Here is an 18144-nt window from a genome sequence, read left to right on the forward strand (position 1 = left end):
ATGCAGAGACAGGGGGATCGCTTTGAGGCTAGGAATTACAGACCAGTCTGGGCAACATAACGAGACCCCGCCTCTACAATAATAATTTTTTAAAAAATTAGCCGGGCATAGTGGTGCATGCCTGTGGTACTAGTTAGCTAGTCTGGAAGCAGGGGTGGGAGGATCGCTTGAGCCCAGGAATTCAAGGCTGTAAGTGAGCTGTGATTGAATCACTGCCCTCCAGCCTGGGTGGCAGAGAGTGATCCTGTTTCTAAAAAATAATAATTATAAAAAAAAAAACCTTTAAAAAAGGGATGACAGTTAAGTATAATGCATTACCTGTATCAGGCGCTGGATCAGAACCTGGGTGGGGGAAAATACTGTTGTATATTATAGGACATTATCAGGCCAATTAGTGAAAGTTGAATATGGACTGTATATAAGCACTATGTCAATTTAAAATTTCTGGATTTGGTCATTGTACTGAGTGAGTATGTAGGTATATAAGAGAATGTCCTTGTTCTCAGAAAATACACACTGAAATATTTAATACTGTAATATAAATGGCTCAGGAAAAAATATACATATCCATGTATATGCATGTAGGCATATGCCCACACATGAGAACTTCTGGGGCATCTGGGAATTCTTTGTAATATTTCTGCAGCTCTTCTGCAAGTTTGAGATTATTTCAAAGTAAAAAGTTAAAAAATAAAGTGTAAGGCCAGGCACGGTGGTTCATGCCTGTAATCCCAGCACTTTGGGAGACAAGGGCGGCGGCGGGGTGGTTAACATTTGAGGTCAGGAGTTCGAGACCAGCCTGGCCAACATGGTGAAACCCTGTCTCTACTAAAAATACAAAAATTAGCCGGGCTTGGTGGTGACCTCCTGTAGTCCCAGCTACTTGGGAGGCTGAGGCAGGAGAATCACTTGAACCCATAGGCAGAGGCTGAAATGAGCCAAGATCAGCCCGATGCACTCCAGCCTGGGTGACAGAGTGAGATTATTATTTTATTTTTAAAAAATAAATAAAAAGTAATGATAATACAGCATGGATGAGGAAATAGAAACAGTATGGAGATAACTCTTTAGAAAATTTGGCTGTGAATAGGAGCAGAGAAATGCAGCCAGAAATAGAGTCAGGGTCATAAAATAGCTCTTTAAAGATAGAAGAAACTAGGTTTGTTCACTGATCAGAGAACCAAGATGGGCTTCAGTCTCTCCCTTTCGAGACGAGGGACTTAGATCAGACATCCTGTAAGGGCCTTTCCACCTCAGGCCCTTTGTGACTCTGACTCTCCTACCCTCTCCTAGACGCCAAGAGCACTTCTGAAAACACGTTTTATTCCTTAAACTGCAACCAGGAAAAGACATTTGGGCCACGACCACTTGAGGGCAGTAGAAAATGATGCTGCAGGCGATCCTGGTGGTTTTATTGTTTTGGTTGCTGGAACAAAACAAAGGCCTTCACATGATTTTCTCTCAAATGTCTTAGGGCAAATAAAGGTCCTGTGAACACACCACTTTTTCCAAATGATTTAAACAAGAAAAGCCCAACAAGTCATAACAGGGGGTTGAGGAGAGGAGTAAGAAGGTGAGAGGGTCTCACATCTTGAAAAAAGCTGGCACATATTGTAAGGTGAATAAAGAATAACTGATAACAGAAAAATTAGAGCCTGTCAGAATTGAAAGGGATCCTAGAGGAGGATGAATAGAGCCCCTTCGTTTTATAGGCAGGACCCTGGGTCCAGAGGAGGGAAGGGGCTTGCCCAAAGCCACAATGACATGGTAGAGAAATTAATGGTTTCAATACTCATCTGGTTAGCCTGTGAAGACAGAGATTCTGATATTTTCAAATGACATAATAAACGTCACTTGCAAAAAGCTTGGCCCCATCATTGGTACTGGTACTGAGTTCTGAAAACACTGTGACAGCACAGTTGTGAGGCTGTGTCTCTTGTGGCTTCCTCTTCCTGGGAGGATCTGACTGGTCACCTTTAATTCTTATCCACTTCCCAACGAGTCTGAATGCCCTGGACAGCATAGTTCTGATCCTATCCGACCTACTTCTCACCCCTTTCTGAGAGGAGCTTCAGATTGCTGAGGGATCTTAGACTTTCCTACCAACATTAGGGGATGAAGTTGAAGGCCATTTGGAAAAAAAAAAAAAATGAATGACCATGTGACAGAACATTATTTAGAAAGAACCAACATTATCATTGCCATAGAGGGGAGATGATCTTAAAAGGACAATCAAAAAATCCAAAGCATAAAACTTCCCTAATATGACTTAGGGACATGATGGAGAATAAAATATACTAGACTGTTCAAAATTTAAAAACCAGTATGACTTCATAACATGACAAACAACTGGGATCAATTTTTTTTTTTTTTGAGATGGAGTGTCCCTCTATCGCCCAGGCAGGAGTGTAGTGGCACAATCTCAGCTCACTACAACCTCTTCCTCCCGGGTTCAAGCGATTCTTGTGCCTCAGCCTCCTGAGTAGCTGGGACTACAGCATGTGCCACCACTCCCCACTACTTTTTATATTTTTAGTAGAGATGGAGTTTCACCATGTCGGTCAGGCTAGTCTCAAACCCCTGACCTCATGATCCACCTGCCTCGGCCTCCCAAAGTGCTGGGATCACAAGTGTGAGCCACCGCGCCCAGATGAGATCAATTATTTAGAATAATAACCTCTAACCCCTAACCTCACTATTATCTATTCCTCTGCTAAAAAAAAAAAAAATTAAAAAATTAAAAAAAAAAAATAAAAAATAAAAAGAAAGAAAGAAAGAAAGAAAGAAAGAAAGAAAGAAAGAAAGAAAGAAAGAAAGAAAATGCCCAGGCATTAGCCTGACATTCAAAATCCCTTGCCTGTTCCAGATAATTTTCTAGTCTCATGTCCTGCCATAGTTCCCACCCTGCACTCCAACCTCTGTTTTCTGAGCACTCACTGCAATGGTATAACTGTGGACATTTATTCAGGCCATGTTCTGCATTTGCTCCATCTTGAGGCTTGATTCAAATGCCACCTGCTTTGGAGGCTTTCCTTGATCTGACCCTCATGTTTACTCACAGCTTCCTTTTGGCTCCCACAGCCATTTCATGTACTTCCTCGTTTTTCTTTTTCTTTTTCTTTTTTTCTTGAGACAGAGTCTCGCTCTGTTGCCCAGGCTGGAGTGTAGTGGTGTGATATCCACTCACCGCAACCTCCGCCTCCTGGGTTCAAGGGATTCTCCTGCCTCAGCCTCCAGAGTAGCTGGGACTACAGGCATGCACCACCATGACGAGCTAATTTTTTGTAATTTTTTTTAGTAGAGATGGGGTTTCACCATGTTGCCAGGCTAGTCTCGAACTCCTGAGCTCAGGCAATCCGTCCACCTCAGCCTTCCAAAGTATTGGATTACAGGCGTGAGCCACTGCACCCGGCAGCATGTACTTCTCTTTAATATTTATTTCATTCTGTCTTGTCTTTCCCATCACAGAGTGAGCACTTAGAGGGCATGAACTGGGTCTTAATACTGTGATTTTTTTTTGGAGGTTGCTTCCAGTGATTAATAATCTACCAATAATCTTACTTATCTTTCTAACTCTCCTGTTTTTTCAGCTCACTCCTTCCAATGCCCTGACTCCAACACTTCTCTGATCCCTCCCTGGGCCTTACAATCCAGTGATCCTAATGTCTCTTCACCGTTCCTCACCTATCTTGTGTCTCACTTCCCTTTTTACCCATCTAAACTCCAAGGTCCGATGTTAAAATCACTCCCTTGATAGGTCCTCTTTTCTCTTGCCTCCTCTTGCATTCTCATTTTGCTTCACAAGATCCCTACCCTGAACAATCTAACTCTACCTACTCTCTGCCTTTGGGAAAGGGGATGAAGAAAAACCCACAACTGTGTCAACTGGACTCTTAAAATTCATCGCCACTGACCTCAAGTGGGCTTTTAGTGCTACCTGGGAATCATACTACATTTTCAAGTGCATCCACTTTTCCTAAATGCTTATTTCATAACTTTTTTCAAGCTTTTCATATCCTCTCCTTTTTCCTCCTTCTCAGCAGATAACCCAACCACCTGCATGCATGCCCACATACTCAGCCCTCTTCAGTATTCTCAAAGCCAATTCTTTCCCCTGCACTCCAACAATTCCCTCTCTTGCTTGTATCATCAGTGTTTCTTCTTCTACCAGATCATTCCATTCACTTTTTAAAAAATGCTACGTTGTTGCTCACCTTAAGAAAAAGTGAGCAATACCACCTCTCACCACACTACTAACACCCTGCCCCAAGCCATTATCATATCTGCATTATTGCAATAATCTTATATATGTTTTACCAATTTCTGCCCTTGTTTATCTACAGTTTATTATCCCACACCAGTCCAAATAATATTTTTTCTTTAAATGTTTTTATTCTTTTTTTTTTTTTTTTTTTTTAGTCAGAGTCTCGCTCTCTCACCAGGCTAGAGTGCAGTGGCGTGATCTTGGCTTACTGCAACTTCTGCCTCCCAGGTTCCAGTGATTCTCCCGCCTCAGCCTCCTGAGTAGCTGGGATTACAGGCACATGCGCCACCACTCCCAGCTAGTTCTTTTGTATTTACAGTAGAGGCATGTTTTCACCATGTTGGTCAGGAGTTGGTCTCAAACTCCTGACCTCAGGTGATCTGCCTGTCTCGGCCTCCCAAAGTGCTGGGATTACAGGCATGAGCCACCATGCCTAGCCTTATTTTTTTTTCTTTTTTGCAATGGAGTCTCGCTCTGTTGCTGAGGCTGGAGTGCAGTGGCCTGATCTTGGCTCACTGCAGCCTCAGCCTCCCGGGTTCAAGTGATTCTCCTGCCTCAGCCTCCCGAGCAGCTGGGATTCCAGGCATTTTGATATTTTTAGTAGAGGCAGGGTTTCACCATGTTGGCCAGGCTGGTCTCAAACTGACCTCAAGTGATCCACCTGCTTTGGCCTCCCAAAGTGCTGGGATTACAGGTGTCAGCCACTGCACCAGGCCATAATTTTAATTTTTTTTACAGGCAGGGTCTCAGTCTGTCACTCAGGTGGAGTGCAATGATGCAATCATAGCTCACTGCAGCCTCAAACTCTTGGGCTCACCACGCCTGGCTAATTTTTTTTTTTTTTTTTTTTTTTTTTAGAGACAGGGTCTTGATATGTTGTTCAGGCTGGTCTTGAACTCCTGGGTTTCAAGGAATCCTCCCACCTCAGCCTCCCAAAGTGCTGGGATTACAGGTGTGAGCCACCATGCCTGGTTTATTTGTCTTTTTATTGTTGAGTTGTAAGGGTTCTTTATATATTCTCGTTAGAATTCACTTGTCAGATATTTGATTTGTAAATATTTTCTCCCATTCTTTGGATTGTCTTTTCACTTTCTTGACAGTGTCCTTCAAAGTACAGAAGTTTTGATGACATCCATTTTATCTAATTTTTCTTTTGTTGCTTGTGCTTTAAGGTGTTATATCTAAGAAATCATTGCCTAATCTAATAAAGATGATTTACATCTATGCTTTCTTCTTAGAGTTTTTTTTTTTTTTTTGAGACGGAGTCTCGCTCTGTCGCCCAGTCTGGAGTACAGTGGCGTGATCTCGGCCCACTGAAAGCTCTGCCTCCCGGGTTCACGCCATTCTCCTGCATCAGCCTCCCGAGTAGCTGGGACTACAGGCACCCACCACCACGCCTGGCTAATTTTTTGTATTTTTGGCAGAGACGAGGTTTCACCATGTTAGCCAGGATGGTCACCATCTCCTGACCTCGTGATCCACCCACCTCAGCCTCCCAAAGTACTGGGATTACAGGCATGAGCTACCGCGCCTGGCCAATATTTTGCAGTTTTTATTTGCAAATCTTGTATTTCTATTAAATTTATTCTTAAGTATTTTTTCTTTTTGATGTTATTGTAAATGGAATTGATATTTTTTATTCTTTATTTTTGAGACAGTCTGGTTCTGTCACCCAGGCTGGAGTGCAGTGGCGTGATCTGGGGTCACTATAACCTCTGCCCGGGAGAGCTGAAGTGGTTGTCCCACCTCAGCCCCCTGAGGAACTGGGACCATGGGTGCACACCACCATGCCCGGCTAATTTTTGCATTTTTTTTTGTAGAGACAGGGTTTCACCATGTAGCCCAGGCTGGTCTCAAACTCCTGACCTCAAGCGATCCACCCACCTTGACCTCCCAAAGTGCTGGGGTTACAGAGGTGAGCCACTGTGCCAGGCCAGAACTGATTTTTTAATTTCATTTTCAGTTTTTTTCTCCCTCGAGATAGAGTCTCACTCTGTCACCCAGTCTTGAGCGCAGTGGCGGGATCTCAGCTCACTGCAACCTCTACCTCCTGGGCTCAAGCAATTCTCCTGCCTCAGACTCCCAAGTAGCTGGGACTTACAGGCATGAGCCACCATACCTGGCTATCATTTTCAGATTATTCATTGCTAGTGTATAAAAATATAATTGATTTTTCTATATTAATGTATCTTGCAACTTCGCTGAACTCATTTATTCCAATAGATTTTTCTTTCTTTAGGATTTTCTATATATACAAGATCATCTCATCTGCAAATATTGTTTTACTTCTTTTTCAATAAGGATGCTTTTTATTTTTTTCTTGCCTAATTGCCCTGGCTGGAAACTCCAGTGTAATGCTGAATAGAGTTACCTTTCTTGTTTTTGTTTTTGAGACAGAGTCTTGCTCTGTCACCCCCAGGCTAGAGTTCAGAGGCATGATCTTGGCTTACTGCAGCCTCTGCCTCGTAGGTTCAAGAGATTCTCGTGCCTCAGCCTCCCGAGTAGCTGGGCATACAGTCGTGCACCACAGCACCTGGCAAATTTTTTTTTTTTTTTTTTTTTTTTGTATTTTTAGTAGAAATGGAGTTTTGCCATGTTGACCAGGCTGGTCTCGAACTCCTCACCTCAAGTGATCTGCCCGCCTCAGTCTCCCAAAGTGCTAGAACTACAGGCATGAGCCACTGTGCCCGGCTGAGTTACCTTTCTATAACATGATTTTGGATTTTTATTTTCCTTCCTGGGAACCTTTCAATGACTCCACATTGCCCTCAGAATAGACTTCACTTTTTATTCGCTTACAAGGCCAATTTAAATCTCACCCTAGGCAGGCACCCAGGCACCCAGGCAGTGACTCATGTCTGTAATCCCAGCACTTTGGGAGGACTGAGACAGGAGGATTGCTTGAGCCCAGGAGTTCAAGACCAGCCTAGGTAACTTAGTGAGACCCAGTCTCTATAAAAAATAAAAATATTATCCAGGTATGGGAACATGTGTCTGTAGTCCCAGCTGCTTGGGATGCTGAGGTGGGAAATTACCTGAGCCCAGGAGTTTGAGTCTACAGTGAGCTATGATTGCACCACTGCACTCCATCCTGGGTGACAGAGTGACTCCCTGTATCTAAAAAAATTTTTTTTAAAAAGATAACCCAATTCTTAATCATCGTCATCATCCTCATCATCACCATCATCATTGGATAGTCCCCATTTGTTGAGCACTTACTCCCCATGTCTCAGATACTATGCAAAGTGCTTTATAATCATTGTCTATTTAATTCTTTTACTCATTCTGTATGGTAGTCTGCATGAAACTGAGGGTCAAAGAGTTTTAATAACTTGACCATGGTGTTGTAGCTTGTAAGTGGAGGACCTTGATTCAATGTCAAATTTGATTCCAAAGTCCATCTTAACCATTGTCCTGATGTTAGGGCTCTTAGTGTATAATTCTTACTTTTAAAAGGGTAAATAGGCCAGGTGTGGTGGCTCATGCCTGTAATCCCAGCACTTTGGGAGGCCGAGGTGGGCAGATCACGAGGTCAGGAGATCAAGACTATCCTGGCCAACTTGGCAAAACCCCGTCTCTACTAAAAATACAAAAATTAGCCAGGTGTGGTGGCGCGTGCTTCTAATCCCAGCTACTCAGGAGGCTGAGTAGGCAAGAGAATCGCTTGAACCTGAGAGGCAGAGGTTGCAGTGAGCTGAGATGGTGCCACTGCACTCCAGTCTGGTGACAGAGTGAGACTCAAAAATAAAAATAAAAGTAAAAATAAATAAATAAAAAAAAAGGATAAAATAGATTCCTGATTGGGTGCTTAAAAAAAAATCCAGGCCACTAGATTTTAAAATGCCATCAACAGAAAACAATAAGAATCTCCTTTGCTTCCAGTGGTGATTATGAATCTCTTGAGCTAGTTTTGGGAATCTCTTGAGCTACTTTCCCCAGTGACATAAACCAACATTACCACCACCTGCTAAATGACAGATGTTGAACTAGGCTCTCTCACACCAGTTGTATCATTTAACTTTCCCCAAAATCCTCAGAAGTAAGAATATCCTCATTTTACAAAAAAAAGAATCTCCAGAAAGAAACATTTCTCTCAACCTCTTATAGTCCAGTCATGAGTCCCTCTGGGTATTTTCTAACACCCCTTCCACCTTTCTCTGCTAGTTCCTCTCTCTCATCTCTACCATGCTCCATTTCACCAAACATCTTGCTCTTCTGGGCTTAGATGACACATATTTTACCCACGGTAGGCCATGTTCAGGTGCTTGATGAGAAGTCTCTGTAGGGTTTTAACCAGGAAAATAATAAGATCTGGTTTATGTTTTAGAAAGGTCATTCAGGCAGAGTGCAGTGGTTCACCCCTGTAATCCCAGCACTTTGGGAGGCCAAGACAAGTGGATTACGTAAGTCTAAGAGTTTAAGACCAGCCTGGGCAATGCGGCAAAACCCTGTCTCTACAAAAATACAAAAATTAGCTGGGTGTGGTGGTGTGAACCTGTAGTCCCAGTTACTCTGGAGGCTGAGGTAGGAGGATCAACTGAGCCTGGGAGATGGAGGCTGCTGTGAGCTGAAATTGAACCAGTGCACTCCAGTCTCGCTGACAGAGTGAGATGCTATCTCATAAAAAGAAAAAAAAGATCATTCAAGCTGAGGCAAGAGGATTGCTTAAGCCCAGGAGTTCAAAACTGCAGTGAGCCATGGTGATGTAAATAAAAATAGATTATTCAGTTTATGATATGGAGAATGAACATAGGCAAAATCATGGAAGTGGGGATATTGGTTAAGAAACTTGGCCGGGCGCGGTGGCTCAAGCCTGTAATCCTAGCACTTTGGGAGGCCGAGACGGGTGGATCACGAGGTCAGGAGATCGAGACCATCCTGGCTAACACGGTGAAACCCTGTCTCTACTAAGAAATACAAAAAACTAGCTGGGCGAGGTGGCGGGCGCCTGTAGTCCCACCTAATGTAGTCCCAGCTACTCGGGAGGCTGAGGCAGGAGAATGGCGTAAACCCGGCAGGCGGAGCTTGCAGTGAGCTGAGATCCAGCCACTGCACTCCAGCCTGGGCGACAGAGCGAGACTCCGTCTCAAAAAAAAAAAAAAGAAAAAAAAAAAAGAAACTTTAGCAGTGGTCCAAGAGAAAGGCCATGGTAGTGGAGATAGTAAAAAGTGGTCAGACCTGGAAATTAGGATTTTGGATATATATTGGAGATTGAGCCGACAGAACTTGCTGGTAGATTGGACTCGGGCTATGAGAGAAAGCACAGAATCAAGGAAGAAAAGTGATGAAGGCCTGAACAAGGCATCCTCTATTTGTGCTATAATGTGAGATGTCATGGGTTTAAACTGAGACACAACTGTGATTATGGCTTTGAAAATCTTTGACTGAAAGAGTTGTCTATTTGCTATTTTGTGTTTGTGGGGGAGATATATTAACTTTTCGCAATGACATAAACCAACATTATCAGCACCTGCTAAGTGACAGATACTGAACCAGGCTCTCTCACACTAGTTACATAATTTAACTTTCCCCGAAACCCTTAGAAGTAAGAATATTCTCATTTCACAAAAAGGGAAACTAGACTTAGTTTATGATTTGACAAAGGTCAGGCAGCCAGTCAAATGGGGCTGAGCTGAGATTTGAAACCAAATTTGACTCTGAAGCCCATGCTCTTGTTATTGCACTGATTCGGAATCAGAATTCCTCAAACCTTTTTCCTCGTCACTTGAAGTCTTCTGTTGCCTCTCATGTGCCCTACTTTAGAGCCCAAGTCTGGCAAACAGGACAGCTTTGTTCTGTCTGTAGCCCATCCTCTGACTTGCCTTGTGATTTAGGGCAAGCTTCTTAATTTGATGGTGTCTCAGCATTCACACATGGTAAGCAGGGCTAGTAATTACCTACGGAGAAAATGCTTTGAAACCTGTAGATGAAAGACCCTGCAGCCATGAGTGCAAGGTTTCTTTCCTGTGGTGTTCCTTTTGGTTTCTTAAGGCTTCCAGGACTCTTCATAAAGGACAGAGAGGAAAGGAAGGACATAGGGCAAGGGCAAAACAGTGTTTGCTTTCTCACTAGAAGCCAATGGCCTTTGGGGACATAAGTATAATAACCTCTCTTACTGTATAGTACTCAATAAATATTACAAATGGATTAAATAAATGGTATTTAAAAAACCATTAAGTGGGCTTTGGAAGGCCACTGGAAACCTTTAAAAATATTTTCTATTTTTATGCTCTGGTCACTTAAACCCTACATGTTCTCCAGTAGGAAGAAAAAGGAGCTAATGCTTATCTAGTTTCTGCTGTGTGCCAGGCTTTCACATGAACCTTCATTTAATCATTGTAATGGCATGAGCAGGTAGGTATTATTATTACTTTCAGTTTACAGGAGAGAAAACCACGACTTGGTATAGTTCCTGACTTCTGCAAAGTCACCAAACAAAGAACCTGCAGGACCAAAACCGGACCAACCTGGGCCTTCCCAGTCCTAAACTCAAGTTCTTCCCAGGGCATCCCATTGCCCTGAAAAGTTAGCAATGATGACAATTTTGAACTGTCCTATCACACCCTGCATGTGTGTGGCATTTACAAATCTCTTACTGCTTGTTATTTCCATGGCTCAGTCCCTGGCACAGGGATGGTTATTTGCGTAGCACAATTGTTGTTATTGTGCCGCCTCACATATTCTTTCTGCCCTGTGCAAACGCGAACAATGATGGACTATATTTATGAAACCAGCAGCTTAGAAGGATGAGCTTCAGATTACCATAAGAATTGTAGTAAGATTTTAAAATATAGTTTAGCACCATCTATATGGAAAGCCCATCTCTCAAAGTCTCATGCAAATCAACTGTCTCTTTGTGTATTTGGAGAGTTCCTCATTTTTTTTTTTTCATAGTCTCTATCACCTCACATTTCTGAACTTTCTAGATGCTGATATTACAGAAACACAGTGTTCATGAAGCATTGATATGACAGTTGCCTCTAAAAGCTGGAAAATAAGAAAAATAAACATAGTCTTCATTTCCTTTAAGGATGGATTGGGGAGGGGGGTTGGAGTTAGAGTAGGATAGAAAGATGGTTGGTGACAAAGCTGTTTATGATTTAAGGTCTCCTCTTTAGGCTCATCCTGGGTTTAGGTTTATCGTAAATCCAGAGCCTCATCTTCAGCTTCCCATGTTCAAGGCACCATTTTAACAAGTTTTCTTGGGTGGTGATTAATATCTGCAGGACACCAGCAACACACCCTAGGAAAAAGCGCATTTGAGTCAGAAGACCTGTGTATAATTCCCAGCGTTGTCATTATGAATTTGGACAAATTCCTCTTCTGTTAAAAAAAGATTAAAAATAACCCTTGTAGAGCTGTTTTGAGGAATAAATGAAATAATGCACATTAAAACAGCAATTTGCCTGGGTGCAGTGGCTCACACCTATAATCCCAGCACTTTGGGAGGCCAAGGCAGGAGGATGGCTTGAGCCCAGGAATTGAAGACCAGCCTGGGCAACACAGCAAGACACTGTCTCAAATTAAATAAATAAATAAATAAATAAATAAATAAATAAAAAGAAAACAGCAATTGTTGTCTATTAGTATTCAGATTTAAGTCATCAGATACAACTTTATTTACCTAGGGAACATCTACTTTTTCAATGACTGGGATATGTCAGTTGTTCAAAGCACCCCCATTCTTATTTATTTATTTATTTTTATTTGATTGGTAAAAAAAAAAAAAAAAAAAGAGAGACGAGGTCTCACTATGTTGCCCAGGCTGGTCTTGAACTCCTGGGCTCATGGAATCCTCCTGCCTCGGCCTTCCAGAGTGCTAGAATTACAGGTGTGAGCCACCTGGTCTGGTCTGGCACCCCTATTTATGTAACTAATATATCTGTCAAACCAACTTAATTGTTGGAGGGTTGCCTGAAGGGTGGAGAGTTAAATAGTGATCTTGAAGAATGGTATCTATAGCTACTACTTATTGAACATCTAGTCCAGGCCAGTCCCTTTGATAGGCCATTATACATGAGCTCTAATCCTTAAACCATCCATATAAAGTAGATATTACTACCTTCAATGTTATAATGAGGAAAATGAGGCTTAGTGACCCAGAGATGTTAAGTTGTCCTAGAAAAAAACAGATAAATTCTTCTTGTCTGCTCCATGCAGCTCATTCTTGTTATAATGAGTTAGATTATAACATATATTCGATTGCTACATTTTCCTCTCCTAAAATAGATTTGGGATATGACCCAGTGCTCTGATGAGATCTGGGACACACATTTGCAAATTGTCATTGGTTTGTCATTTAAAAAAAAAAAAACCTCTCTCAGAAGTTCTAGGCCTTTTTTGGGAGTTTGGCCTACTCTCTTCCCTATAGACATGCTCCCATCCCCCATTACATGTCATTAATTTAAACCAGAACCTACGAATGAGGAAAGAAGCCACTACAAATTATTGGTAGTCTGGAGGGGGATGTGGGGCAATACCCCTATAAAGATTTTAAGGGAGTTTTCCCTTGCTGGGGCATCTGATTCTTTCTATTTTTTGTTAATCAAGACCCACGCCTGCTGTCAACGCTCTTACTTATAGAAGTTATTTATAAAATAGTTGTTCCTTGATTTTCTTATGGGGATAAAGTGAAGATCCAAATAACAATTATATATGAGATTGTATTCAGTTCAATTCAACAAACTTTTATAATGTACTTACTGAACATTAGAAGTTGTGCTAGAGTCTATAAATAAAAACACCTGGCCGGGTGCGGTGGCTCACGCCTGTAATCCCAGTGCTTTGGGAAGCCGAGGCAGGCAGATCACTTGAGGTGAGGAGTTCGAGACCAGCCTGGCTAACATGGTGAAACCCCATCTCTACAAGGAAAAAAAAAAAAAAAAAATATATATATATATATATATATATGCTAGTGTAGTGGCGGGTGCCTGTAATCCCAGCTACTCATGAGGCTGAGGTACAAGAATCGCTTGAACCCAGGAGGCGGAGGTTGCAGTGAGCCGAGATTGCGCTGTTGCATTCCAGCCTGGGTGACAGAGTGAGACCTTGTCTCAAAAAAAAAAAAGAAATAAAAATAAAACATTTATAAACTGTGAAAAGTAATACTGTATACATACAAGGTATTATTTATTTGAGATGGGGTCTCTCTGTGTTGCCCAGGCTGAATTTGTGCTCTGTGCAACTGCCTCAGTCTCCTGTGTAGCTGGGACTATAGGCATGTGCCACCATGCCTGGATAAGGTGTGACTTTTGACTTAATATAAATCATATAAGAGTTATAACAGTAATAATTCCTTACATTTCCTATATGAGAAACTGAAGCTCATATATGAGAAACTGAAGCTCAGAGAGGTTAAATGGTTTGCCTGAGGTCACACTCTAAGTGATTCTTAATATTCTCTTCGCTACTCCCACTGCCTTTCCAGGAAATTATACAGCAGGGATTCCACCTTATTTATCTGAGAGGAATATCTTACATCTCACATGGTTTGGAGGAGTCTCCTTGAATAGCAAGTGAAATTATACTCCCCAAAGCAATTTGCTCCATGATTTTCAGATTTCATAATTTGTGTAGCTACAAGTTTAGGCACTTTCGTATACGTTATTTCATTCATCCTCACAACAACCCTAAGGGTACACAACTAGTGAATGGGAGAGCCAGGACTGGAACCTGGATATTCCTAATGTCTGAGCCCTATTTATTTAACTATACTATGTGTCTTTGGCTATTAGTTGTATAACCTTGCGCAAATCACTAAGCCTCTGTGACCCTGCATGACCTACTCATACTCATACTCACATTTGTAAAGTGAGTATGATGATTATTTCCTTTTAGAATTGTGAAGCTCAAATGTGCTAATATAAAGTAGAAAACACCAGTAGAAACATCGGTTGTGGTTATGGCTGATAAATGTACCAAAGTGAAGTAATGTAAAACAGTATCTCTTATTCTTTCTTCAGTTAAAGAGATTAACAGCAAAAAAGAAGCCAAGGAAGATGCTCTTGAATAAGTGGTTACTCACCAGACCTATACGGCTTGCTTTTGTTAGCTGGCCTTTGCCAGAAGGGGTCTGAGTATAATTAGGAGTTCCTGGGGAAATTTCTGGAATGGTTTGCTTGTGGCGCCAATAGTCTAAAAACTTAGGTGGGGCTAACTCCATCCTGGGTCTTGTTCAGTTGTCCCTCCTACTACGGGGACTGCTATGATAATGGTAATGGGCGTAGGCCTGATAGAGTTGTGGTTTGTTGTCATGGGAAGCCAACGTAACTAAGAAATTTAGACCAATTCGGGCAAATACATTTATTGAGGTCTCTGTGGTAGGCTCAACTATGAGGGAGAGATAGTAGTGAGTCAGCCCCTTGTCCTCAAGGATTTTACAGTGCAGTGAGGTGGAGACAAGCCCTCAACTAACGCTTACAAATAAGGCAGAGTATAAAAAAGGTTGCATCAGAACAACTTAGAGGTGGGGTGTGGAGTTCCTAGAAGGCGTCTTGAAGTAGGTGGTATATACTCTGAGCCTTTGAAGATGAATTTCAAGTAACTGGGTATTCCAACTGAAGACTGGCAGCATCAGAAGGTGTAGGATGTGTTATGTTTAATATAGGCAGGAACGAAGGCCTTTACTGAGCACGTACTGTAATGCTAGGGTCTGACGATATAGAAATACATTGAAAACAGTTCTTGCCATTGAGGAGCTCTTAATCTAGAGGGATAGATAGGTGTAAACTGTCATTAGGGTGATGACTTCACAAGGTAGAGAAGAAAGCTTATAAAGGAGAATGTGTAACTTTGACATGAGGAGGAGAAAAAGATACTTTGCAAAGGAAGTAATACTTGAATTATGCCCTGAGAAAGGAGGAGTTTGCCAAGTGGACAATGAGAGAAGCTAGGAGCGCTACAGGCACCAGCGTTCCCTTGTTAAACAATCTAAGTGTGACAGGCACCGGGCAAATACATTTTTGCTTCCCCTTTCCAAATGGATTTTGGCTGTGGGAAGGAATGACTTAATGTCTTTTTCAATATACTAGCAGATGGTTAAATAAAGGTTTTACAGTCAGATTTGGATCCTAATTCAGCTATATAATTAGCTATATGACCTTAGTAAGACACTTGTGTTTCAGTTCCTTCATTCATACAATTCAAAAAATAAGAGTCTAGTACAGAGCCTGGCATATATAAAGTGCCATTATTATTTTCTATCATTATCTCATTTAGTCCTTGTAACCAACTTGGCCTCTGGTTATAATTTCCCCCATTTTTCAGAAGCAGGAGCTCAGCGTAGGTAGGTGGCCTGTCTGAAGTTCACAGGCCAATCTGGAGTCGCCTCCGCAGCCCGTCCGCTTTAATTTTATGTCCGCCCCGGGTTTTCCCAGGCGACCCCGGGGCAGGCTCTGGTCCAGCAGCTGAAACTCCGGTGCCAGGGTTTGGGCGGCGCCGCGGCCTGCTCCGGCGGGCGGGCAGGCGGGCGGGGCCAGGCGGGGCGGGGCGGGCGTGAGGAGGGAAGTTGTGGAAGTTAGGGGAGACGCCCGCCCGCCCGCCCCGGCCTCGCCTACGGCCGCTCCCTCCGCCTCCTCCCCGCCCCGAGCCCCAGTCAGCCGGTCCTTCCTTCCCTTCCCTTGCATGATGGAAACACCATGGCTGCGGCGGCCCAGCTTTCTCTGACACAGGTAACGCCACACGCCCGTCCGCTGGGCTCGGCCGGCCGGTGCCCCCTCCCCCACCGCCCTCAGCTTCGTCGACCCGGGCAGCTTCTTGGCTTGTGGGCCGGGCGGCCGGTGTGTGTGAGGGAAAGCGGGTGCGACTGCGGGAGGCGCCCTCCGGAGCCGGAGCCCCGCTGCGGCCGCCGCGACCTCGCCCAGGGTCGTCGGGCGCCCCCTGCCCCGTCCCGCGCGGCCCTCGCCACCCTCTGCGCCGCCGCCCTCCGCGCCGCCGCCGAGTGGACTATGACCCGGCCGCGCTCTGCCGGTGCCGGGCTGGTTCGCGGGGGGCAGCTTTCACCCACCCAGGAAGTTTCCTCCCACCGGGCCGCACGCACCCCAGGTGAGCTCCTGTTGAGCTCGCGCGGGCCGGCCGCACCCCCGGGCCGCACGAGGCTTGCTCGCTGGGCCGGCTGCGCGCCGCCCCCAGTTGGAGTTGCCTTCCAGAGCCGGACGCCCAGGTCCCCCAAGCCAGTCTTTCCTCTCCAGACCTGCCTTTCCCCCAGAGTCCGACGGAAACCCTCCCCAGCAATTTAATGTAGTTAGCTTCGCCTCCAAAGAAGTCTCATCCTACTCAACTACCTACTTTGCCAGCCCCTTCCTCCGTTCAGCCTCTCTCCCTCCTCATCAGGTTTCCTTCTGGGTCAGACCCCCGATGCCGCCTTTCCTACCCACGTCTGCTTCCACTTCCACTTCCACTTCCCCTCGGGGGTTCCCGCCTGATCGCTGTCCCAGTGGATCCCTTTAATGGGTGTGGTGGCTCCGCCAGTCTTGGTGCCAGGAACGGCCGCCCGGGGAGCACTTCTCCTGGGGGAATCCTCAGCAAAACGTGTTGTCGAGCTTCCCTCTTGCCTCGTTGCTTCCTGTCAAAGTCCAGTCCTTGTGCTTCTCAGAAAACCTCTAAACATCACTCACGCTGGGAACCTGGTCCCTCCCTCTCTGTAAAGAAGCCAATTACAATGTAAACATGGTGTCCGGGATGATAAAGTGACAGACACCTGACAGCCCTTTCCTGCTGCTCTGACCCAAACTCGCCCCCACGTCTCCTTCTCAGAAGGTTCTCTCCAGGGCTGGTGGCGCGTGCTTCCCGATTGGGGCCCACCCCGTCTTTCTTGCCTGCATTGTGGTATCTCCCTGCCATCTTGTACTCTCCTTGGCCTAGATTCGTCGGTGCTTCTAAGGCTTTAGCGCTGGGATAGGGGCAAACATTTCGGCAGTGCAGTTTTCTGTGTTTAAAATCAAGAGGCTTTGGGGTGCTTTGCCTAGCACTAGGATAGAGAGAAAAAAATGTTTTCTCAAACCGAGAGTCACGTACATGCTTCATGTAAAATAACTAACTCGTGTTTGCAGAATTCTAGGTGTCATAAGGGAAGTCTGTTTCCCAGTTTATTTGGTGGTGGTGGTGTTTGTCCTGTCCTGCCAAGCAGATAACAAGGGGGGGAAGAACCCTTTAACATGGAATGTGGTGGTTTAATCTTGGTTATGTATGTTTGGAAGGGTCCTCCCAAAACTCCAATTTGAACAACAACAGCACTGACTTTTAGGTATTCACTTTCTGAGAGTGTAGTTAGTGACTTGCATTAAACAAGATCCCTGTTGGCAGGCTGTTGTTTTCTGGCTCTGTTGGCCAATTCTGGCAGGAGTTTTGCCTTCTTGAAGGTTTTGTGCTCTTGAAGACTTCCGTAAAATTGCATCTCAGTTGTGTACATACTTTATTCTCTCCCTGGGTAATACCATGTTTTTAGCTTCTATTTACTATCATTCATCTCTGGAGAATTGCTTCAGGCTCTGTCAGTTTTATAGCCATTTAAAAAATTTACATATGTTCTTGGGTTATATATTTAGGTATTAATGTGTACACAGTAAGAACGGAGTCAGTAGTAGCTATTATCCTTCAGTGCCTCACACATGAGAGAATATACATTGGTGGTTAATTTTTATTGATAATTCAAATAAGTAAATTCAGAATATTCTGATTTTAAAACATGAAGAGGCAATAAGAGGAATTACGAAGGCACAGGAAAAAAAAAAAACATTTCTAGTCGCTAGTATACCCCAGTGTGCCTCCTTATTATTTCAAAACTTTGCAGATTTGTGGTTTTTAAATTTAATTTTAATTTTTTATAACTGCCTGAGCCCAATACACTAAGTAACAATGCAGCTTGGTTTCACATTCATTAT

At 43.8% G+C, this 18144-nt stretch overlaps 1 protein-coding gene and 2 long non-coding RNA genes across 13 annotated transcripts in view; 2 read left to right on the forward strand and 1 right to left on the reverse strand.

Moving 5' to 3' along the window:
* Window positions 1-342: 342 nt before the first annotated feature.
* LOC144333488 (uncharacterized) lies at window positions 343-2257 on the forward strand. Its single transcript, XR_013402173.1, has 2 exons — window positions 343-645; window positions 1136-2257. It is a non-coding gene; the product is annotated as an uncharacterized LOC144333488 (long non-coding RNA).
* A 2130-nt stretch (window positions 2258-4387) lies between these two features.
* LOC106998555 (uncharacterized) lies at window positions 4388-16902 on the reverse strand. The gene is made up of 4 exons (XR_003722735.2): window positions 16635-16902; window positions 12968-13125; window positions 9385-11507; window positions 4388-4750 (listed from the first exon to the last, which is right to left on the reverse strand). It is a non-coding gene; the product is annotated as an uncharacterized LOC106998555 (long non-coding RNA).
* Window positions 15875-18144, forward strand: part of EPS15 (epidermal growth factor receptor pathway substrate 15) — a 161261-nt gene continuing 158991 nt past the window's right edge. For all 11 annotated transcript variants that reach the window (XM_077957535.1, XM_077957525.1, XM_015139357.3 and 8 more), the window contains exon 1: window positions 15875-15933. Coding sequence is in view for 9 of the 11 variants with exons in the window: in XM_015139357.3 (XP_014994843.1) it covers window positions 15901-15933 (33 nt within the window). In the remaining 2 variants the exon portion in view is untranslated. The remainder of the gene's footprint in view (window positions 15934-18144) is intronic.

This window comes from Macaca mulatta, chromosome 1, assembly GCF_049350105.2.
Source record: "Macaca mulatta isolate MMU2019108-1 chromosome 1, T2T-MMU8v2.0, whole genome shotgun sequence".
NCBI classification, from domain to species: domain Eukaryota; kingdom Metazoa; phylum Chordata; class Mammalia; order Primates; family Cercopithecidae; genus Macaca; species Macaca mulatta.